This window comes from Mustelus asterias, chromosome 26 (assembly GCF_964213995.1).
Source record: "Mustelus asterias chromosome 26, sMusAst1.hap1.1, whole genome shotgun sequence".
Lineage (NCBI taxonomy): Eukaryota > Metazoa > Chordata > Chondrichthyes > Carcharhiniformes > Triakidae > Mustelus > Mustelus asterias.
Window position 1 is genome coordinate 46,481,127 of NC_135826.1, and position 24,900 is coordinate 46,506,026.

Consider the following 24,900-nt stretch of genomic DNA (forward strand, 5'->3'; position numbering starts at 1 on the left):
AGGTGTTTGTGGGTTAGGACATAGAGAGGTTGTTGTCACTTATTGGTGGGGGTGGAGGGGGAGGGGGGGAGGGGGGGTCATAATAAGATGGCTATATAATAATTGGATAATAAATCCAATAGGGAATTAGGTTTCAGATTCCAGCATCCGCAGTATTTTGCCTTTATCTTGGGTAATTAGCAGAAATGTCTTTCGATTTGATTTATTGTCACATGTATTAGTATACAGTGAAAAGTATTGTTTCTTGCGCGCTATACAGACAAAACATACTGTTCATAGAGAAGGAAAGGAGAGAGTGCAGAAGGTACTGTTATAGTATAGCTAGGGTGTAGAGAAATATCAACTTTCTCTACACCCTAGCTATGACTGTAACACTACATTCTGCACTCTCTCCTTCTCTGAATGGAGGTAGGTCCATTCAAAAGTCTGATGGCAGCAGGGAAGAAGCTGTTTTTGAGTCAGTTGCTACGTGACCTCAGACTTTTATATCTTTTTCCCGACAGAAGAAGGTGAAAGAGAGAATGTCCAGGGTACGTGGGATCCTTGATTATGCTGACTGCTTTTCCGAGGCAGCGGGAAGTGTAGACAGAGTCGATGGATGGGAGGCTGGTTTGCGTGATGGACTGGGCTTCATTCACGACCTTTTGTAGTTTCTTGCGGTCTTGGACACAGTAGGAGCCATACCAAGCTGTGATACAACCAGAAAGAATGCTTTCTATGGTGCATCTGTAGAAGTTCATGAGAGTTGGACATGAAAAATTTCCTTTGTGTCCTGAGAAAGTAGAGATGTTGGTGGGCTTTCTCATCTATGGTGTCCAGATGAAGGCACCAGGACAGGTTGTTGGTGATCTGGACACCTTAAATTTGAAGCTCTCAACCATTTCTACTTCATCCCCTTTGATGTAGACAGGGGCATGCCCTCCACTACAGTTCCTGAAGTCGATGACTATCTCCTTCACTTTGTTGCCATTGAGGGAGAGATTATTGTTGAGAGTAATTAGAATGTGGATGGAGTGGTTGAGGTAGATGGTAGGTATACAATTAAGAGGAAGCTGGATATGTATATGAGGAAGTGTCAAAAGATATATTTTGTAACGGTTATGTGAGAGAGGGTGGGAGGAGATCCGTGTCACACAACTCTGTCCCTTACCATCAGCTTGGATTCTTCTCAGAAGGGAAAAACAATAAAACTTGGAACAAGAACAGAGGATGCTGGAAACACTCAGCAGTCCGGCAGGAAACTCGGAAATAACTGGTACTGATCTGAGCTGGAGTTCCATTTTTATTTCCAAGTTTTTCTTTTTGAGTGTGCACAAATCCAGAGTGGAACATGAAACTATAACCATGGAAGTAAAAAAACTAAATCATAATGTATTGGGAGCAGAAATAAAAGATGATTTATAAACTGCTTAAAGCTCTTAAAAATATATTGGTCCAATGTGAAGTCAAGCAATAGCACCATCCCATGGTTATAGTGTTAACTGCCAGCGTGCTCACTGAAGCTGCTTGGCTGAGTAAAAATAACAGGATGTTGCACTCACACAGAAAGACAAGTTTGGACAAGTCACGAATGGTGGTTTTAAAATTGTCATCTTCATTATTAAATCACTCATTGCCTTATCCCTCCCTCTGTAACCCCCATACTGCCCTCCGAGATCTCTGCCCATCCCTGATACTTCTTGCATTCTCTGCCTAAAGACACGTCCGACGCACAGTGCTGCCATCTTCACCTTGATGTGGAGATGCCGGCGTTGGACTGGGGTAAACACAGTAAGAAGTTTAACAACACCAGGTTAAAGTCCAACAGGTTTATTTGGTAGCAAAAGCCACACAAGCTTTCGGAGCTCTTAGCCCCTTCTTCAGGTGAGTGGGAATTCTGTTCACAAACAGAGCTTATAAAGACACAGACTCAATTTACATGAATAATGGTTGGAATGCGAATACTTACAACTAATCAAGTCTTTAAGAAACGAAACAATGTGAGTGGAGAGCGCTCTCTCTCCACTCACATTGTTTCGTTTCTTAAAGACTCGATTAGTTGTAAGTATTCGCATTCCAACCATTATTCATGTAAATTGAGTCTGTGTCTTTATAAGCTCTGTTTGTGAACAGAATTCCCACTCACCTGAAGAAGGGGCGAAGAGCTCCGAAAGCTTGTGTGGCTTTTGCTACCAAATAAACCTGTTGGACTTTAACCTGGTGTTGTTAAACTTCTTACTATCTTCACCTTGGGCAGGGCAGAAGGCAGGTCCCAAGCCCAGCCTAGCTGGAAGAGGGATCAAACCCAATGCTGGTGTGACACCAATCTGATCCACACTGGCCGTTCGGCTAACAGACTGACCTCCCCCCTCCTTAAGGAGTCTGAGTTGCTGTGGCAACATAGAATTCGTCAATCATGTTGCAGCCTGGAGCTATGAATAGTGATGGTGGAGACTCCAATTTCATTCTATCACAGACTGGTCAGTAATCTGACCAGGAGCTCCTCAGGATTGTGTCCGAGGGCCAACCTTCTTCAGCTGCTTCATCAATGACCTTCCTACCATCATAAAGACAGAAGCGGGGATGTTCACTGATGACTGTACAATGTTCAATATCATTCGCAACTCCTCTGATAATGAAGCAGTCCATGTCCAAATGCAGCGAGACCAAGACAATATCCAGGCCTGGGCTGACAAGTGGCAAATAACATTTGCATTACACAAGCGCTAGGCAATGACTATCTCCAACAAGAGAGGATCTAACCATCGCCCCTTGACATTCAATGGCATTACCAAGCTGAATCCCTCATTATCAACATCTTGGGGGCTACCACTGACCAGAAACTGAACTGGACTAGTCCACGTGCTCTGGTACTGTGGTTACCAGAGCAGGCAAAGGCTAGGAACTTTGCAGTGAGTAATTCACTTCCTGACTCCCCAAAGCCTGTCCACCATATAGAAGGCACAAGTCAGGAGTGTGATAGAACACTCTCCCCTTGCCTGGATGAGTGCAGCTCCAACAACATTCAGGAAGCTTGACACCATCCAAGAGAAAGCAGCCCGCTTGATTGGCACTCCCACAAACATTCAATTCCTCCACCATTGACGAACGGTGGCAGCAATGTGTACCATCTACAAGATGCACTGCAGGAACTCACCAAGGCTCCTTAGACAGCACCTTCCAAACCCACAATTACCACCATCTAGAAGGACAAGAGCAACAGATACCAGGGAACACCACCACATGGAGGTTCCCCTCCAAGTCACTCACCATCCTGACTTTGAAATATATCACCATTCCTTCACTTGTCACTGGGTTAAGATCCTGAAACTCCCTTCCTAACAGCACAGTGGCTGTACCTACACCTCAGCGACTGCAGCGGTTCCAGAATGCAGCTGATTTGATTTGTCACATGTATTAGCATACATGAAAAGTATTGTTTCTTGCGCGCTATACAGACAAAGCATACCGTTCATAGAGAAGGAGAGAGTACAGAATGAAGTGTTACAGTCATAGCTAGGGTCTAGAGAAAGATCAATTTAGTGCAAGGTAGGTCCATTCAAAAGTCTGATGGCAGCAGGGAAGAAGCTGCTCTCGAGTCAGTTGGTACGTGATCTCAGACTTTTGTATCTTTTTCCCGATGGAAAAAGCTGGATGAGAGAATGCCCGGGGTGCGTGGGGTCCTTAATTATGCTGGCTGCTCACCCCCATCTTCTTGGGGGCAATAAATGTTGGTCTGGTCAACAAAGTCCACGTCCCATAAACAAATACAAAAAATCTCACTGACTCTTGCCACCTGCCATTGATGTTTGTTGGAAGGATTTACAAGTTGGTACTCAACCTCTTTGGCCAAGTAATTTTTTCCCAGATTAAGGCCAGAATTTGTCTACCCTCAATTGCCCAGTGAGAAAGAGGTTCTAATCCAACTTCTTGAATATAACTGGATGGCTCAGCCATTGGGCAATTGGGACTAGTTTCAGGGTTTAAAATAAAGGGCAGCATGGACAAGGTGGGCCAAAGGGCCTGTTTCCATGCTGTAAACCTCTGTGACTATTTCAGAGGGCTGTGGGTTTGTAGTCACAGACAGATTAGACCAGATAAACACAAGATTTTCTTCCTTCAAGGACATTAGCTAATTAGTTTGAGTTTTTACAACAATTTAGGAGATACATCAAACCATTATTGATGCTAGCTTTTTATTCCCCAGCTGCTCCGGTGGGATTTTAACTCTTATTTCTGGTCATCATTCCAGGTCTCTGGATTAGTAATCCAGTAACATAGCCAGTGCGCTATAATAGGCCCTAGTACTACAATAATTGTGTTGAAATTGTCATGGACTGCAGCAATTCAAGAAGGCAGCTCACCACCACCTTCTCAAGGGCAACTAGGGATGGGCAATAAATGCTGATGTGGAGATGCCGGCGTTGGCCTGGAACTTTAACCTGGTGTTGTTAAACTTCTTACAATAAATGCTAGCCAGCCAGCGACACCCATGTCCCACGAATGAATAAAAGAAGAAAAAGCTAAAGTTAAAATAACATTTCTTCCATTTTGCCCTTTTATCACTGAGATGCAGTAGTTCTGTGCAACATGTCTGCTTTGGCTGGCATTTGTATGCAACTGATGGCTGTGGTGTATTGATCTAGCCTTTGTCTCAGATGCTTGATTGTAATGTATGCCTTGTATCAGACTTGATGTATTGATGCATTCCATGTTTTCTACAGCTGCTTGACATTGTGCATTGAACTATTCCACATTATGTAACTAACCTTAGTACAGACTTATAAGTGACTCCAATAACAGTAAGGAAGTGATCGGAAATACAGACCTGAGGCATCTGATGAATGTTATTCAGGAATATATCAGGACACTCCAAGTCGCTTGTATTAATTTGTCAGTGGCATTTAACATGAAAGATAATTCAAGGAGTGATATAACTCCTGGGTCACCTGCCAACTTTCCCTCCATTTACTGTGACCTCATGACAAAGTTACTGTGCAGAGTTAGTATACTTTAAATGTTCAGGTAAAAAGAAGAATGCTTTAGCTCCTTAGTTATAGATTTGAGTGAGGAAATAGTGAAGGAGTTGACATTTGCTGTGGGACTGTAGTCACCATTCGGATACCTGTAGTAGAGGTTCAGAGGAGCTTCTTTCCATTGTTTTACTCATCAGGTAGTGCCTTGTCAGACTGCAGAGCTTGCATTAGTCAACGGATGACCCTCTTGAGCTTCAAAGCTCCACATAAAATCAATCTTCCCCTCCAGGAACAGTACCTCCCCATCTTTTGATTAAGTACTTCTTTTGATTAAGAACTCAACATCGAGTTTAATAATGGGGGAACCATAACCATAGCTCCCTTCTTTCCGCCCCCAGACAGCAGTGATTGTAATGATTGATTTAATTTATTCCGCTTCCCATCCTATCACATCTTCCTCCTTTCCCCCCACCTCCAAACTTGCCTATTTAAAACCTTCTTGAACATAATCTAGCTCACCAGCTTGAAATGTTAACCTTGTTACTTTCTCCAAAGATGGCGCCTGACCTGAGTAGTTTTGAGTATTTTTAATTTTTGCTGAGAGAGATCTTTCACAATAGTCAAAAGGGGTGGTGCCTTCCTACTGTCACTAGACTTAGTTTCCATATACACTGCTATAGTTAAGACCAGTGGGCCCAACAATAAAATTCTAGACAGCTGATAATTACCTTTTCCAACATTTGAATTCCTTCTGTACATTTTTTTTTTAAAACACAAGAACAGAAGTTGTTTCTTCACAAGTTTGCATTTTAATGCAGGCATCAAAATTCTCAATATAACACACTGTTACAGCTACTCCTGTTTAATCAAAAACACCGATTTAGCACAAACTTCACGGCTCAAAAGTAGAACATTTCAGTTTAAAAAAAAAATTATATTCATCAACCACAGTAAAAGGAGTCTTCTGCTTATCGATCTGAAATTTGTTATATGACAGTTGTGGTGGATGGAGTTTCAGATGAAAGACTCATCCCCTAGAGTGTAGGCATTTCCTTCAAATGACTGAGCCACTGCTGTTATGTGTATGATTTATCAATTGCCATAACAAGCTGCATTGTATTTCAATAACTGTGGGTCTCATCCTTGGCTGATCATCTCATGGTGGCCATTAAAAGCCAGTGGAGCAGCCAGCCCAGTGGTCATTGGATAGACATATTCTCCGAAATGATACTAAGCCACACAGGCCAGTGAAGTTTTGGCTTCCCAATCAGTGCTTATTTAGTTGGAGCACCTAAATTGGTAGCATAGATACAGGAGTAGGCCATACAGCCCCTTGAGCTGTTCCACCATTATAATTAAATCATGGCTGATCTATACCTCCCCTTCATTTATCTGCCTGCGCACCAAATCTCTAAATATTTAACCAAAAGAAATAGTATAATCTTGAATATATCAATAAATCCAGCACCCACATCTTTGTGGAGCGATGAAAGAGAGCTCCAGATTTCTATTTTTTTTAAACTTCCTGATTTCACACCTATATAGTTCTAATTTTATAATAATGCTCTCTTATTCTGGACTCCTCCACTGGAGGCAATTATTTCTCCGTTTCTAACTATCAAATCCCTAAATCATTTTAAATACCTGATTAAATCACCCTTCAATTGTCCAAAATTAAGGGAACGCAAGGCAAATCATGCCACTTGGGCTCATAGTTAAATTGGGCTGACTGAGCTCTTTCTGCACATACTACATAATCTATGGTAACCCTATGTAATTGTTGTGGTGAATTGACACCATAACTTTTCCAGAGACCACCTGTTCGTCTTGAGATTTAGTGACCAAAACTGAACAGAATACCCCAGATGAGTCCTGAGCTCTGATGGACTAGTATCACTTAGTCAGGTTTAAATTCCAATCCTCTCATTAGCCTTAGTACAAAGGAAAGGGAGAAACAGCAGCCAGGGTTCTTGCTCAGGATCTGATGAGCCTCACTTAAAAACATACATGTAGGTTCCAAACAATGCAGGATCATGATCCGGAGAGTGGCAATTAGGTTTGGACGCTCGAGTCCAAAGATGTGCGAGTTCAGTTGATTGGCCAAGCTAAATTGACCCTAGTGCCAGGGGATTAGCAGGGTGAAATATGTGGGGTTACGGGAATAGGGCATGGGTGGTGCAGACTCGATGGGCCGAATGGCCTCCTTCTGCACTGTAGGGATTCTAAAACAACCCAGTGTTCGTGGCTCCGTTCAATGCATTTTATTGCATTACTGCTTTTTGTAAAGGCAAGAAAATTGGAGGGGAAAATATGAGGTGTGTGTTGTCGGTCTGTCACTTTGCATTAGAATTCAAAACCACATCCTAGACAAAAAGGGACGTTTTCTAAACACTAACACTACAACAAACAATTGAGGTACAGGTCTTTATCTGTTACTGTTTTACATAATGAGGGCCTGACTGATGACAAACATTTGATATTTTATACTTTGGACTCTTGTGTGGATGAGACAAACATTGCACTTCTCTGCCCAACCTTTTCTTTAAAAATAATACAAATCTGTACAGGCAGATTACTCTGGGTTAGCAGTATGTTTGATACCTACAAATGGAAAACTACCCAAGGGTTCAAGGGCTAAAAGTCTGCTTAAATATTCACTTTGGGTGGCTGCACTTAACTGCTAATTACACTTAAATAATATCAAGGAACCAAAGACGTTGTTTGGATTCAGTTCCCAGGAATAAGTATGTCTTTGTTAAATGAGAAAATAATATTTACAATTCATCAATTCTGAGATGAATATTAAAGCATTGTGGACGAAGAGCGTTGGTGGCCTGGCATTCAAAACCTCCCCGGCAACTCTGCATTTCATTATTTCTTCTTTGCTGATTTGTCCTGCTTGCATTTTAAGAGCCAGATAGTTGTGAAAGGGGCTATTTGTAGCACTGTGTTCCTTTGCTAGATAAATCCTAGGCCAGAACATTAGGATCGGTTAGTATTTGAAATTTATGGAGACCATGGACTTTACTCAGGGCCCCTGAGACTCCATAGCATAACAAGATGACAAATACTTAGAGTCAGAGTCATAGAGGTCTACAGCATGGAAACAGACCCTTCGGCCCAACTTGTTCATGCTGTCCCTTGTTTAACCTCTAAGCTAGTCCCAATTGCCCATATCCCTCTATACCCATCTTACCCATGTAACTGTCTAAACGCTTTTTAAAAGACAAAATTGTACCGGCGTCTACTACAACCTCTGGCAGCTTGTTCCAGACACTCACCACCCTCTAAATAAAATTGTTTCTCTCCCCTCTCATCTTAAACCTATGCCCTCTAGTCTTAGACTCCCCTACCTTTGGGAAAAGATGCTGACTATCTAGCTGATCTATGCACCTCATTATTTTATAGACCTCTATAAGATCACCCCTAAGCCTCCTACGCTCCAGAGAAAAAAGTCACAGTCTATCCAGCCTCTCCTTATAACTCAAACCATCGAGTCCCGGCAGCATCCTGGTAAATATTTTCTGCACTTTTTCTAGTTTAATAATATCCTCAATATTTGGGACACCCATGCCTTGCAATAGACCCTACTCACAGAACTAGGTATGGTGATTGAATAAGTCAAATTCAATTGTCATGACATGGCATTCCAGGCTTCCTCTGTGAACAAATGTATTACTGATTACATCCTGTGATCCAGTAAGTTTAGAATGAATTTAGAGCCATTAGTTTACTATTGACTGGATAAATCAAATTTATTTACAGGGACTTGCACTGACAGTGTTTGCATGGTCTATTTTTCCATCAAAAGTGCAAACAAGCGGTTTTGGCCATGTGGCACAGGGTAAATATATGTGCACAGAAAGGGCACCAAAACACTTCCATGAATACCGTATGCATATTTAAAAGTAGATTTCATAGTTGTACAGAAGTCCAAGTATTACTGGAAAAATGATGAAACATGCTGTCCAAGCTTTGTTTTGTCAAAACTTTTGACACCTTACCGTTCCAGGGTAATACGAGGTAGACCTGAGCAATGGGTGAAGCAATCCGTGTCAAGCTGCTACTATGCAATAGCAACATGAGTGGTATTCTCCATCAACAGGATGCTGCCGTCAAAGCCAAAAAGACATTCTGCCTTCCACACAAACGTGGTACATGAATTTCAGTGCTGGTGTAATGCCAGGTATTGACTGCTGGATTGTATCAAACAGCATGTCACTTCAGCTGTTTGCAATAGGCAAAGTACTGACTGTAGTCAAGGAGCCTGTGTTTGTAAAACTCAGAAGTTTCCAATATTAGATGCGGTTCTGCGTTTGGACAACACTTACAAAACAATTATGCTAAGAATTATAGTAACGATTTAAGATCACCCAGTCGGACTCACTTTCTTACACGTGCTAGAAGCTACATATATTCACACAAAAGGTCTGTCCTTTATAGACAGAGACACCATGTCCACGCATTGTGCAATTTTCACCCAAATAAAAACATGGGTAGAGCCATTCCTTTGTTCATTCCCCATGGCAATGCCTTGACTAGAGTTGATTCGCTGGATTTGAATTTAAACAAATATTTGGCAGTTAATTGTTCCTTAGTACATTCTCCATGATAATACTTCTACCAGAATCCACTTGCTAACCAATCAGCACACCCTTCTCATGCAGTATATATTGTTGTTCTCTTTAAGTTTGATATTCTTGCGATTCTTTCCTGATGAGTCTCAGATGAAAAACTTTGACAGCATGTCTCTTTTTTTCAACAATACTCAAGTTCTGCACTCCCAAGTGACTACAGAAATTTAAGCTCAATATCTTAGTGATTGAAGTAGAAGCTTTCCCATTCAATTGTCCTCTCCTTTCACGAGCAAGTATTGGCTACAAAAACTGGCTGCTGATAAAGACTTTTTATTCCTACAGCTAGAACAATGCATAACACATGCTCAATCCTCAGAAAATGTGAGGTTTTGGTAGTGTCGAGAACAGTTCCGCTTCCCAAACAGTGTGGCAGACACTACCATAGTAGCATGCTTCACGAATCAATTCCCACCACCCCCCGCCCCGCCCCTGCACACACAACTTTTGTCCACACTGCAAAAGCATTCTCTAAAATATATTAACTACAAACTGGAAGTGGATCTCAGGTGAGCTGGTAATATTAGTGATTTTTCAAAAAACTACCACTGAGAAAAGTTTCACCATTTTACTCCCGATTCATGTTCACCTCTCGTTTTCAAACAGTTAAGTTTAAAAAGACCACGCACAAATTCTTCTATTATTTTCATAACATCTTCTGCGACATTAAAAAGCCTACATGAATGAAAAACACAAGTGATGTTGATCATACTGTAAGCTGAATTAGTTTGTATTTATACATATGGCTTCTGCTGTTCCATTCTCCTGCACAGACTAAACGTTGGAAAAAATGTTTCAGACAAAAAAGAATTCTTATGGGAAATGTCAGTATTGAGAAGGCGAGATATGGAGCCATTGCTGTTAGCTTCTGTTGTTTTTAAGAAGAACAGTAGAATCTTACACGATGATAGACGTTCTGGATAAGCTATCGAGCAGCTAGGTGTTCCTCCGTGAACATTCTGATCAAAAAAACTTAGAGAATCACAGAAAGCTCAATACATAAATTCCACAAAAAGGTCAATTAGTGGTGTTTGCAAGCTTGAAACCCAGTTTTTTTTTTAATTCCGTATTTACAAGTTGTCAGCTCTCCGCTTTAAGGATCCGCCTGAACATGCAAGTGACAGTACAAATCATTACTTCAAGTTCCTGATGGCAAAGTGAAGAACAAACGACCTCAATTTGTAGGAGTAGGGGTTGGACTGATGCACATCTCCTGTAAATTAACATCCAAAAATTAATTCACATACAAAATCTTATTTGAAGATTTCAGGTTTCCAGTAACAAAAAGGTCATCTTATTGATTAAGAAAAATCATTCTTTGCTCCCACCATCCTGATAATGCATCTCCACTGGCAACTCGCCTTGTTCCATGCTGTGTAATGGGCTATTTCTTCATTAGTAAAAGTGTGCAGACCATTTAACTGCAGAGGGCAAAACAACCAAACTCAATGTGTCCTCATCCATTGGCCATATATGTTGTTGGGGTGCCAGGTCAGAACCCCAAGGTATGCTATGAAGCCAGACTAGACCCCAATAATTTTTCTATTTTGGCATTGTGAGGATAGGATGTTACATGCCAGGCATGATTCTCCTGACAAACTGTGGAGCATTTATCAAAACAAACTTGATTTTGCAACACTGTTTAACTATAACAAATGAATCAGCTTAACTTTTAACAGTTGAAAAATACTTAAAATGAAAGGAAACAATTCTAATTTATGACATATCACTATATCAGTTCCAATCAAACATTATTTCTCTTATAGACTTGAACCACACATTAAACATAGTTAGCAAAACACAAGCATACGTGCTTTAACTTTTGTTAATAGTCTTGGAGTTTTCAGAGAGAGGATGAGTTTTAGCAGCTTGCTAAAGACCTCTGACTTCAAGCAATTCCCAGCAAGAACTCCACTTTAAAATAGCAAATCCAGGCATACGTGCTTTGACTTGGGTTAACAGCCCTAGAGCTTTCAGAAAACTTCTGGAGCGAGCAAGAGACAGCCTCTTCTTTCTATCAGCTCCAGGCAACAACTACTCTTTGTTAAAAATGAAAATGAAACTGATTCTCTGTTATAGCCAAGCTCCTCCCACTAACCTAATATCACATTAAGTAGTCTCACAACACCAGGTTAAAGTCCAACAGGTTTATTTGGTAGCACGAGTTTTCAGAGCGCTGCTCCTTCATCGGGTGAGTGATGAAGGAGAATTGACTCACCTGATGAAGGAGCAGCGCTCTGAAAGCTCATGCTACCAAATAAACCTGTTGGACTTTAACCTGGTGTTGAGACTACTTACTGTGCCTACCCCAGTCCAACGTCGGCAACTCCACATCATGGCTAATATCACATGACATTGTCCATGCATCTAACGTACCTTCCATTACTTTAATTTAAAAAAATCCCATTAAGCCTTCCGCTTAATAAACACTACTTGTCTAAAATGAGTAATTAGCTGGTTTTCTCAGCATCTGCTGCATTCCTACCAGGCAAACCGACTGTTTTTAACAAAACACCGCATCTTAAAGCAGTCCCACCCACCCCCCCCACCTCCAAATCTAAAATATATTAACAGCACAGTATCATCACAATGTCCACTTTCCAGCTTTGGGGGGAGCTAATCAGAAACAGGATACTTGGGACAAGGACAGAATGTTACCACTATTGTGACTGTGACTAGCTAAGTCAGTTCAGACATGAGTCAGTAAAATGAGAAAATGTTGGAAATGCACAGGTGAGCAGCATTTGAAAGCCTCAACATTTCCAATTCTCAAATGCCGAATGACAGTGGTTCCTCGGGATTTTCATGTTACTACCCCCTTAAATACTTCCTTTTCTTCTCTCTTGCTTTTCCAGTGTGTTTGAAGATTACACTGGCTGTCCTTGTATTATACAGTGATTTTACTTCTAACATTCAAACAAGACACTAAACAGATGATGACAGTGGATTCTCTTAAGGCACTTGAGAATAAGGATAAAGTCCCAGATAAGGCACATCCTCATCTCTTCAGTTAATAAAATGCTTTGTGTAAGTTTATCTGTCAACAACTTACATTGATGCAATATTTTGAAGGTAAAAATATCCTGTACTGTTTTGAAGTGGAATAGATAGCCCTGTGCAAGGGCTAAGAGGCAACTAAATACTTGGTCATGGAGACTGGTTTTAAAATGCAGGGAGAAATATCGGGACCATGGGTTTATACAGAGCTCCAGATAGTAGAATTAAGAAACTTCTCCCTTAGTTTGATCTTTGTTTCATCTTAAAGATCTTTGCCTGGATAAAGACCTACAACCGCAATGGCTTTTGTCATTTGATTCGCTGCTACCCACAAAGTACTTTATATTTACACTGATTTAATTGCTAACTGCAAACTGACTAAAAATATACCTCAAGTGTTTTAATTAAGTGAAAAAAAAATCAATGAAAACTTTCAATCAGTCTTCCTGACTAATGCTGCCATTTTCCCATATTCCTGAAGTTAGCTTCTGTATTTACCTACATTGCCAATTCACTGTCAAACAACACTCACATTGTCTCCTGTTAGGACTGTTCCTCGTTGCTGGCACTGGGGGTTCGGCTCCGGATTTGGCTCCGTAACTGTTCAATTAGCTCTGGATTCTGCTGCTGCATCTGCTGTGCAAACTGCTGTCCTCTGGATTGAAGGAAAAAAAATTAAAGAAAGCTAGTCACATTAGAAATAGGACATGATTTGTGTGGATTGCATGCCATGCATCCACTTGAGACAATCTCCCCCCGCCCCCCCTCCCCCAAACATACTTCCCATCGGACATCTGAAAATAACACTGCCAACAGCTGGGGACCAAGCAATCTGATACACGTCAATACCCCATCAATCCGTTTGTGACTTGCTCACAGAGTGCTACAATTTTGTGCACAAGTTCAGAGGCAGTCAACATGACAGATTTTGAACTTATGAGCTTAGAAAGCTTTTTTTGCAACAGGTAATCTTTCGTGGCAGCCCAAGGTATCTGGAGATAGTAAGCGACCCAAACAAAACAATGGCAGTAGGCGGCTATCACAGGTACTCATTTTACAATTCAACACAGTTTCAAATTAACACAGGAGAGTCTACAAGCTAAGAAACAGTTTCTATTTATATAGGGCTCTTTCGCATCCTCAGTAGGGTTCAAAGGACTTCACATTTAATGAAATACAGAAGGGCTGGTAACCAGAGGCCACAGATTTAAAATGGTTAGCAAAAGAACAAGAGGTAATCGGAGACAACCTTTTTAAAGAAACATACAGCAAGTTGCTGTGACTTAGAATGTTCTGCCTGAAAGGGTGTTGGAAGTAGTTTCAATAACATTCAAGAGTAAACTGAATAAATAAAAAAAAAGATTTGCAAGGCTATCGGGAAAGAGGGGGTGGGTTATTAATGGGACAGTCACAAAGCTGTCAGAGACATGATGCGCCAATCATGTGGCAGATGATTCGCTGCTGTATCATTCTATGATTCTAAGCACAAAAGATTGAGGGGTGCTAAATTTGATGTGTTTATGATTAAAGGAGTTGATAGTGTTGTAGCAAGTAGCTTCCCATTTGAATGTATACAGTGGGTATGAGCGTGAGGAGTGACATCATCAGTACCGTGGGCTTTAGTCGTATTACGTGGGATCTGTGTATCCCGTTGCCTCCAGTTCTGACTCTGTGTTGCACTGTATTTCCATATGTTAATAAATAAAGAAGGTTGAGTATCAAAGTATTTGACTACCTTTATTGTGGCTTTTGAGGCCAAGCTACCATAGATAAGATGGAGAGAAAACTAATTTATCTCATGGGGTAGCCACTGGAGACAGTCCAATGTGCATAAAATTGGCAACAGACAGGAGATGTAGTATGCGTTTCCTTTTTAAAAGAGCAAGGATAAAGTGGTAGGAGGTGAAAGGTGATCAGTAAATCATTAGAATCCTTCAAGGACATAAATAAAAGCAGCAAGTGGAATTCATTCATGTGGAGAGAGGTGGATAGTTGACCTTTGGTTGCAAGCTTATTACGAAAGATTTGTTTGACTTGTAATGAAGGCAGGAAGAGCAAGAACGAAAAGCAAACTCACGCTTGGATGAGGCCTGCAATATCATTGGCTCCTGTCCCAGGACCTGCCCCACCACCGCCGACTGGACCATAGGACCCAGACATCATTCCAGACATTCTGTCCAACAGAATTTGGACAAAAATCATTAAATGAACCCAAGAACCTCAGAATTAGGAGTAACTAAGAGAGAAACTATTAAAAAGGAGAAACTTACAATTGCTGTACTTGTGAATTCTGCATTAGATTTGATGCCTAAAAAAAGGAAATAATTCTGAAATCACTCAAGTCAACTAAAAATGATTTCTGGTATATTTTACATAAATAACGTATTTGCAAATCAAAGTTTTTACATATTACAATGATGCAAATGACATTCAAAGTGAAGAGCTTGTTATTTGTAGGGCTGGTCTTCCAACATAATTTGAGTGCTGAGTCTGCCTCCTTGTTACATTGCTGAGATATCCATTGTTACTGGGCTATACTGGCTATCAGTGCATTATTGGAACAGGCCCGCTTAAGTCAACATGCTTAGTGTTGGCAATAGGTTCAATTCATCACCGTCAGCTACTCCCAACAACCCACCCACTTGTGCATATCGGTACTTCGCTCTATTGTGGTTTGGGACTAGTACTCGACCCCAGATGCAACCCAAAATTAGAAGGAATAAAATGAAATCAAGCGGTGACAGCATCGGAAAGTACAAGTGAACACAACAGAAAAATTTCACACTCGCACCGGACTGAAATCCTAGTGACAACATTTTCCATCAGCATCACCCACCAAGGCCTGTTGGAGGAATACCAAGAAAGAAATGATTCCTCTGCAAGGCTGGCAAGTAATCAGGCAGGTTGTCCATCTCAGCCAGAATGCTGGCCACGGAGCAGTAACGGGATATATTCATGGCATTGAATTTCTTCACCCAATGGGGCAAAGTTATTTGGAGGCAAGTGGTCTTGTAAGGGGCAACAGATAAATAAATTATAAACATAAAAAAAAAGCAGGTAAAGAGAGAGACCAAGCAGCAAAATTACCATATTCATGAAGCCTGGGTTATTCAGTAAACTTGCCAGATCGAACCCACCGCTGCCTCCTGTCTGGGGGGAAAAAAAAAGAACAAATACTCCATGAGCTAAAGCGAGAGGATGTGGAATGGAGGAGGACGACTGACATCAAGTTGAGGGCACATGCACCCTGGAGGACACTTCAACTCAACTGTATGGTGAAACCATCTCCCAGTTCAGTCGCCGGTCAGCTGCCAAGCTTGAAATGCGATAGTGAACGATTCTCTGCTACTCTCAAACAGAACCATTCCATTATGGAAAGGGGGAAAAAAAAAAGCAGCTTCCAACTCCTTTTCAACGAGTCGCAGGATACTTCAATTCCATCTACTGCCCAGTGATGTTTCCATATTCGCCCCCTCCCTGTTGCTCCCAACTAAAAGAACAGCAAGTATAAAGTTTGCTTTTCGGCAAAAAAAAAAGAGCTGCAGTCAATATTCCCTTTAAGCTGCATGGCTACATAGCAACCAAATGCAAATTGGCCCTTCAGTTCCTGTGCATCCACGACATACAAAAAAAAATTAACCCCCTCCCACCACACTTAAATAAACAGGCTGCATATGACAAAAGAAAAGTAGAGGCGAGATTGATTGCAAAGTAGTAGCACAAAATGGCATTGTGTTTATGTCATTACTAGGATGACAGAAAAGTGTCGACTCCTCTTCCAGTACAGATTTCAAGATTCATTCGACTTGGTTATATAACACCTTTCAAATAGCAAATGCCCAAAGCACGTTTGGAAGGGGTAAGGGAAAAGGACAACAAAACAAATAAAAAGGGATAAATGATAAGAGGTGAGCAAAGGCTTCAATAACAAGATTGATTTTGAGCCTGAAGTGATGCGGAGAGCTTTATGCAGAATGTTCCAGGAGTGTAGCCCTGGAGTTTAACTGTGGTATGAACGCCACCCAGAAATGACTAGTTGGTTAAAATGGAATCTACCTCCGACATGACTGGGCTAACCAAAGTTGCTCAGATCCCCAATGGCACCCATAAAATTTTGAAATAATTGAATAAAGCTTATTATTTAATACTCTGCATGTTGCGTGCAGATTTTGTGCACTTTGAAAAGGATTATATGGAATGCACAATGCAGGATATACACCATTTAGCTCAATTGGTCTATGCCAGTGTTTATACTCTACAGGAGATTCCTCCCACTTTAATTACCTCTCAGCCTGAGCACCCGTTCCAATATTTCTTTGTCCCCCATGTAAATTTCGAGCGTCTACTGGAAAGTCGCTACTTCAACCTCTCCCACATAGTGGCAAGTTCCATTCTTACCACCGAAGTTCATTATTTGATTTGTTGGTGACCATCTTATAATTTATACGCACGAGTCCGTGTCATGGACTCACCTATAATTGGAAACACCTGTTCCAAATCCAGCCCATCAAACTCCTTCATGGTTACAAATCGCCATTATCGGGTCCCCCTCTTATCTAGAATAGTGAGCCCCAGCCTGTTTAATCTTTCCTCATAGCTGCATTCTCTCATAGAAACATCCCTATACATATTTTTTAGACTCCCTCCAGTCCTTCAATATCCTTTCACTGTGGAGACTATACTTCAATCGTGGTCTAACCAAGACATCACTGCTGCCTCATAGCGCCAAGAACCCAGGTTCAATTCCAACCTTGGGTCACTGTCTGTGCAGAGTTTGCACTTTCTCCCCGAGTCGGTGCTCCGGTTTCCTCCTGCACTCCAAAGATGTGCGGGTTAGGTGGATTGACCATGCTAAATTGATCCTAGTGTCAGGGGGATTAGCAGTGTAAATGTGTGGGGTTATGGGGATAGGGTCTGGATGGGATTGTGGTCGGTACATACTCTGTGGGTTGAATGGCCTCCTTCTGTACTGTAGGAATTCCATGGATTACTTCCCTGTTTTTGTAGTCTGCTCTTCTAGAAATGAACCCAAGTAAATATTTGCAGTTGTGATAGCATCACCTTGCATTGCTGCTTGTAATTCTTTATGGATCAATATTTGCATATTTCTTTCCTCTACCTCATTTCATTTTTCACCTTTCAAAGCATCTTTTAGTTCTCCTATCAGAAGCAACCTTCCAGTAGGATAAAACAGGTTCAGATGTGCTGGAATACAGTCCAACAAGTGATTTTTTTGCCCCGCTCGACCATTGAATAATTGTGTCACCTAACAACATCCTTGCTAAAATTGGCTACCTCAGCACAGACTAGGGATCAAACTTGGAAATTTGCTGGTTATTCAACGCCACTCTGGACAGAGGATTTTCTTGTTGAGTCAGTATGAAGTACCTTGCTTTTAAATTTATCATGAAGACCAGCTCTACTTTATTTCCGTTCTTCTGCATGCAGCAAGCACAACTGAAGTGGTCAACCTTCTAAAATTCCTTTGTAGATCCTAAAGCATGCACATAATCATACAGCATCTATAGAGCAATTCTAACAGCTATTTCTAAAAAGAAAAGACACACGAAACTGTACGTGTACGCTAAATATTTGTTCTGCACTGCCAGCTGGGTGAACTCAGTCCTAGAGCACTTCCCAGGCCAATCTGGAATTGGCATTTCAATCAACAGAATTGCTCTGGACAGTTTCTCTTTAGTGACAGCATAAGTGGCTAGCACTTCGTTATCCGGGTAGCCCCATTCAGAAAAAGATTCAGGGATTTAGATTCGACTTTTGAAAAAACATTCAATGATTTATAAAGTCAGAAAAATTGAGAATCTAGAACAGAGGACTACTTGGACTTGAAATTATTCTCTCTCTTTTTATTTCACAACACTGCAGAAATAAAACTGTACTCGTGTTACTGCAGATAAAAGCCCTCGAAAATGGATTTCAGACAATATCCTGCTTTTGTACAGACTTAAAATCTTGAGTGCTCACAAGATTACAAAATAATATGAGCGGATCCTTGTTTCATTTCTCAGCACTTACTGGACTTGGCGCATCCTTGATCTTCTGTTCTGCTACACTAAGGTTTGCTTTGTAGGATTCGTTTTCAGGGTCCAGCTCCAGTGCCTTCTTGTAGTAATTAACTGCCTCACTGTATTTATTTAGACTAGCTAGGGCCAACCTGAAATGAATCAAATCAATTAATTTTTATGCAGGTGCAACACATTCTGTATTCTTAGAACTTACAACATCACCGCAGAACCGTATAGAAATTATAAAATGTTCAAATTTCAAGAAGGGCATGCCAGCAAAATGTGAGTGAACATAGGCTTGCATTTATATGGCATTTTATCACACTCAAAGTCCTTCACACTCAATGACTTATTTTTTGAAGTTTAATTATAGCAAGGACTGACTAACATTGCAATTAATGACCTGCTATTTGTTTTTTTTCCCCCAAGTGAAGTTGAGGGAAGAACATTCGCCAGGACATTGGAAATATTGCACCATCGAATCTTTTGTTTTCAGGCAGATAGTTTAAGGTACAAAAGATGACAGATCTTTGATGCTCTTTTGGTACTGAAGTCCTATACCATGACTCAAGCACCAAATCCTTATGTCTCAAGAGGTGAAAACTGTACAAAGTCAGTCAAGGTGACACTTGCGTCATAAGCTCTGTGGCAGCCTGATAGACATCAATGACAAACAGAATATTTAAACACGCTATAAGATTCAAATATACTTTTATCCTTCACAGCTTTCCAACCAAGATCAAATGACCATGATTGAGCTCCTTGGTTCAGGTGACAACACGCCTGACATTGCAAAAGATATTCTGCAGAATTCCCCTCCAAAGATTCGAAGTGTCGAATTGGCGTGAAAACTGGAATAATTCATACTTTTTTTTCCCAGTGGGAGTTCCGAGAAAAGTCTCTCACACTGTGCACTGCAGAGGCCACCAACCTGAATATCATTATCATTTCAGGGTGCAGGGCCTAACCCCGCTGGAGAGGCTGAAACCATTGCGCTGAGCTGGTCACTGCGCATGCGCTCCCCCCCCCCTACCCCGGCGCGGCCTGAATCCACCCCCCGCCCCCCCCCCCCCAACTCCCATCCAGCCCCAATCGCTGGCCTCCCTGCTTCCCCCAGCAACCCCTATACCGAGTGGCTTCAGGACCCCCCCCCCCCCCCCCCCCCCCCCCACCTCCACCAATCGTCCCCTAGGCCAGCCCCCATCAGGCCCTGTCGCCATATGCCCTGCCCCCTTTGCACTGCCCCATGCCTGGTGGACAGTGCCAAGGTGCCCCCTGGACATTGGCACTTTGCCCCTTGGGGCACAGGCTGGTACTGCTAGGGTGCCAATACCCAGGGGCTCCTCACCCCACCACCCGACCCTTTTGGGGGGGGGGGGGCCTCGATTTCTCCCCCCCCACTTTACTCCAGCTGGGTCGGACTGCTAGCTCCCCGAAAGTGGGGAGCTACATAATTCTCGCTGGAGTGAAATACTCTGGCAGAGTGGGAGTTGCTAGTGGGCCCGGAGACTTCAGTCCTGGGCCTGTTAACCGTATGTAATTTATGCTGCAATGACCATCTAAATGGTCTTTACGTCGCCCTGCCGATTTCCGGCACGGAGCAGACACCGCCAGAAATCCGGCGCTGGGAGACACAAGCGGGGTGCGAAGGCTCATGTGAACCCAGTGAATCGGCCGATGCAACAATCTCCCGCAATTAGCGCAGTGGGATGGGAGAATCGTGGCCATTATGTTACACCAACAGTCTGTAAATATTTGATTGCAGGGCTCGCAAACAGAAATGCTGAACTTTGAATCCTTGCTTTATTGCTTTCCCAAAGGTCTTGAAACCATTAGTTACTAGTAGAAGCAACAGGATTTTAGCCCAGTCCAATGTTAGAGCTATTTGGAAGATACTGTATTGTCTGCTAAATTTCACAGGATAACATCTTCTTCTTTGCTCGAGTGAATGAAAAAGGCATTTACGTACCCTTAAATGTTGAAAAATATCCTAAGATGTTCCAGAAAGATAGAAGGAACAATAAAAGCAGAGTCAAAACCTTTAGTTGATGACCTGGAGCTTAAGGGGCAAATTTAAACACAAGAATAACAACTTTTGATGAGTTGTGTTTCAAGTAGGTCAGCAAGGGCACAGGTGATAGGAGAGGCAGTGACATAGTGATACTGTCATTTTGTACGAGTAATCCAGAGACCCAGGGTAATGCTTTGTTTGAATTCAATACAAATCTACTGTCCTTTCCCATAGTCTTTCAATTTACCTAGTTACACATTAAATCTTTAGATATTATCCTAGCAGAAACTCAGTCAAATTTAGATGGTGCTTCAGTCTTTCACTGGACTGGATACAAATGGCAAATACGAGAATGGGGAAAGAAAATAGAAATAATGGAGGTGATAAAGCAAACCCTAGTTAATGTAAAAAAAACCTATCTGGCCATCATTGCTAACTTAAGCAGGAGAGAACACACTGGGTTCTCCGACAGCATTGCTATTTTCACTGCTGCCACCTGGTCTCCTAGCTACTGCCCTGTGGGAATCTCATGGTCACAAACAAGCATCTCCTGGAGATTCTAGAGTAGAATTTTAAGGATGGCGGTGAGAATTGGCACATAACATGCAACTGCCGACTCATAGAAGCCCATTGCCATTTAACATTCACTTGAGCGTTGATTGGCAGTGGGAGGAACTTCCGTCCATCTTTGGAGCTGTAGGCCAAACAGATTGGCTGACAGCTTACCAATCCATCCAGGCACAGTGCTGCAGTGGCCAGAGGAGGAGCTCCAAGGTCCCAGATGGGCCAGTTAATAGCCTTAATAGATGAAAGGCCTGGGCTCCTGCCCAAGGTCCTGCCTGCCCAACCGTGAAATTGCATCTGCGTTGCATGAGGAGGATCCTGGGATAAATTCTGGCCATGCAATTTTACGTCCCCCGCCTCTCCCGGCTTTAGAATCCACCTTGGGGTGAGTGCAAAAATCTGCCCCTAATTGCAGAATACAAAGGAAAATTCTTTACTTTGTTTTGTGGCTTAAATCATAAAATTTAGGACATCTGTACAATAAGTGTTCTTAACTGTCAGCAGTGATTAAAAATATTAATCCTATCCAAACATACTAATTAGGGTTAGTAGATCATTCAGCCCCTCAAGTCTGCTCCACCATTCAATAAGGTCATGACTGAGGCCTCAACTCCACATTCTGCCTACTCCCAATAGATTATTGATTAACAAGGGAATCAAAGTTTATCTCCCTCTGCCTTAAAAATATTCAATGTCACTGTCTCAACCATTCTCTGGGGAGGTGGGTTCCACAGACTCCCAATGCACAGAGAGAAAAAATTCTCCTCATCACGACCCCACATTTTTAAATGGTGTACCCTAGGTCTGGTCTCCCCCACAATGGGAAACATCCTTTCAGCATTCACTCTGTCAAGCACCCCCAGGATGGTGTATGTTTCAAGAAGATTGCCTCCCAATCTTCTGAGCTCCAATACATACAGGCTCATAGCTACAGGTGGTATGCATTTTAAACAGCATCTCCAAAGGCTTAACTAGTGAACAAATACACAAACCAGGATTTAGCCATGGCCTGTGCCAATTTAGTTATGTTAATTACTTTGGCCACAGAGCCACAACTGCTTCAATGTTCTGGATTAGTGAGTGGAAGCCCAGGATTCCTGTTACTGTTTCTGTGCCTGTAATCTCCTGTGAACATGCAGACATCCCATAAGGATGAGATCAAATTTGCCGGTGATGCCCTCTCGGGTTTGACTAGCCTACGTTGGTAAATGAAAAGTGACTACTTGAGTAGAAGGTGCCCAGAATCCTCATCTTTGGAACCAGCACAATCAGGCATGGAGTAGGGGAGAATTGTGTTTGAAAAGAAAAAATCCTATTCACCCCATTCTGCCGTAAGCCTTGCTGTAGCTCGGGTCAAAAGCTATTGCTTTTTCACAGTCTTGCACTGCTCCGGTATAGTTTCCTAATTTACTCAACGCTGCTGCCCTGCAAAAGAACACAAAATAGTGAGCAGTAAAAATCAGATCATTTTACATCCGATAAGAGCTTGAAAAATCATAGTATTTGATCTTGCTGTAATGAAGCAGGTTAGAGACATCTGAATCATCTTATACACATGCAGTTAGCAAAAATATGAGTTGCCCAGCTATTACAGTTCTAGATGCTGCAGCCTTCATACATCTCAATCCAACTGTGAGCTTGGCTTTCTATTTCACTGATTCCCCTTTCTCTCATATAATGACCATCAACTAACAGTTTTCAGAAGATCCTCTCTTTGCCACTAATCTGTATCTCAAGTCTGAATATCAATATCACTTCTCCCCATTTTTCATGTTCCGACATTCACTAGATATATATGTATAAGGAAAGCATTCAATAGAACCCCAATTATTCCATCCAGTTAGACCATAAGACCATAAGACATAGGAGCAGAATTAGGCCACTCGGCCCATCAAGTTTGCTCCACCATTCAATCAGGGCTGATGGTTTTCTCATCCCCATTCTCCTGCCTTTTCCTCCACAATCCCTGATCCCCTTATTAATTAAGAACCTATGTATCTCTGTCTTAAAGACACTCAATGACCTGACCCAGTTGGTCTACCACAGCTTCTGAAATAATTCCAAGGTTTTTGTTATCACCTTGCGTGGAAGCCCATTCCATTGAATGCAACAGCACAGCATTTGGCCCATCGTATCCATGCCAGCTCTTTGGTACAGCCACCTGATTAGTCCCACCATGTTGCTCTTTCCCCATAGCCCTGTAATTTTTTTCCGCTTCCAATACTTATCCAATTCTCTTTTGAATGTTGTTGTTGAATCTGTTTCCACAATCTTGTTCAGGGAAGTGCATTTCAGATCCCAGCTCAGTGTGTTTAATAATCAGTCTTCATGTGATGGACTGGCGCCACTGCTACATTTCCCAACTGTAAATTGGCTGCCATGTTTGCCTACATAACCATGAATGTAGCCCAAGTATAAAGAAATGATTAAAGAGTTTGTGGGATGCCTGAGGATGTAACATGGCAGTGATGATGAATCGAAGTTCTTTCTCGTTTCAACTTTCCTCATTAATTTGAATCTGCTCCCACTTTGCTCCTGTTATACTTCAGCTTAAATTTTATCCTCAATTTACCCTAATCTATTTTTAAAAAAAAAAAATTACATAGCAGAAGGATCCATTCAGTCTACAGCTCCTGTACTAGTCCTCTGTACTTACTCAGTCCACTGCCATGTCCTCGCATGAACTTGATTTTGAAAGGCACAATGGGGAGAAACAGAATCTGTTCTTGGCCTTGATTTTAAACAGCTAATAATTAGATATAGCAAAAAGAATGCTTAGGAGGGATTGTACAGCAGCTATCTGGTCAAATAATTCAGAAGAATTAGTTAGAAGCTGCTTGGGAATGTTTATCTAAATATCAAAACTAAATTTAGCTTTGTTGAAATATAACTTCGGTAAGGGTGCTTTTATCATTTTTTGATTTGTCACTAGATTTCATGGCAGACCCCAACGGCTTCAGTGAATCATTCAGCTGACACGCCAGACTACAAATAAAACATTTATTTTTCGGTTGGTATTAAACCAAATATATGACACTGGCATACAGTACACAAAATACAAGGCAGCACATGTGTAAAAGCGGTTTGTGGAGAGTCCCAGCAGACTGCTACAGTAATAAATGATTCTATGCAAATATTTTGCTATGGTAGCCCTCAATTTAATTCCCAATTGCCCCATTCAGCTTTTCTCTCCTCGGACTGTTCGTACAAGACTTTGGTGACGAGGGATCTGTAGATATGCCTGCACTTGACTGGTTGGCAAAGCCTAAAGTTGTGGGACAAAATAATAAATGACACCCAACTTGCTAATTGCTAAATAGCTCACCCTTGAAGTAATCTTTCTGCTAAAGACCACAGCTCACATAAAAGGCTCCAAGTATAATTGGAATGTGTATCTAAAAGGTTGACACAGAACAGAAGGAAATAAAACTAACATCCATCATACCTGTTGCAATAATAAACTGCATTGCTCGGATTCAACTCAATGGCTTTTGTGTAGTAATCTACAGCGCACTGGTAATTTTCTACTTTCATTTGCTCATTTCCTAAATGATGAAAGGAGAGAATCAGAATCAATTACATGCATCCTAGGAAAGCCCGGATATCCAAGTTATAATCAAAGAAACTTTTAAGGTTGAGCACGCTTCTAATTATGAACCACTGCCTTTTCCAAATTGTTTTCATGCTCTGCCACCCCTCCTCCTCTTCATACAGCT

The 24,900-nt window shown here is 41.7% G+C and overlaps 1 protein-coding gene across 12 annotated transcripts in view; it reads right to left on the reverse strand.

The window, feature by feature from the left end:
- Nucleotides 1–10,614: 10,614 nt before the first annotated feature.
- LOC144479672 (small glutamine-rich tetratricopeptide repeat-containing protein alpha-like) overlaps nucleotides 10,615–24,900 on the reverse strand; it is a 38,499-nt gene continuing 24,213 nt past the window's right edge. For 6 of the 12 annotated variants that reach the window (XM_078198669.1, XM_078198671.1, XM_078198672.1 and 3 more), the window contains 8 exons: nucleotides 24,630–24,729; nucleotides 22,505–22,609; nucleotides 18,620–18,758; nucleotides 15,674–15,736; nucleotides 14,857–14,894; nucleotides 14,664–14,759; nucleotides 13,119–13,241; nucleotides 10,615–10,802 (listed from right to left, as the gene is read on the reverse strand). In XM_078198669.1, coding sequence (XP_078054795.1) covers nucleotides 13,130–13,241; nucleotides 14,664–14,759; nucleotides 14,857–14,894; nucleotides 15,674–15,736; nucleotides 18,620–18,758; nucleotides 22,505–22,609; nucleotides 24,630–24,729 — 653 coding nt within the window. In that variant the 3' untranslated portion in view covers nucleotides 10,615–10,802; nucleotides 13,119–13,129. The remainder of the gene's footprint in view (nucleotides 10,803–13,118; nucleotides 13,242–14,663; nucleotides 14,760–14,856; nucleotides 14,895–15,673; nucleotides 15,737–18,619; nucleotides 18,759–22,504; nucleotides 22,610–24,629; nucleotides 24,730–24,900) is intronic. The other 6 variants (XM_078198676.1, XM_078198677.1, XM_078198679.1 and 3 more) reach the window with 1 other exon arrangement.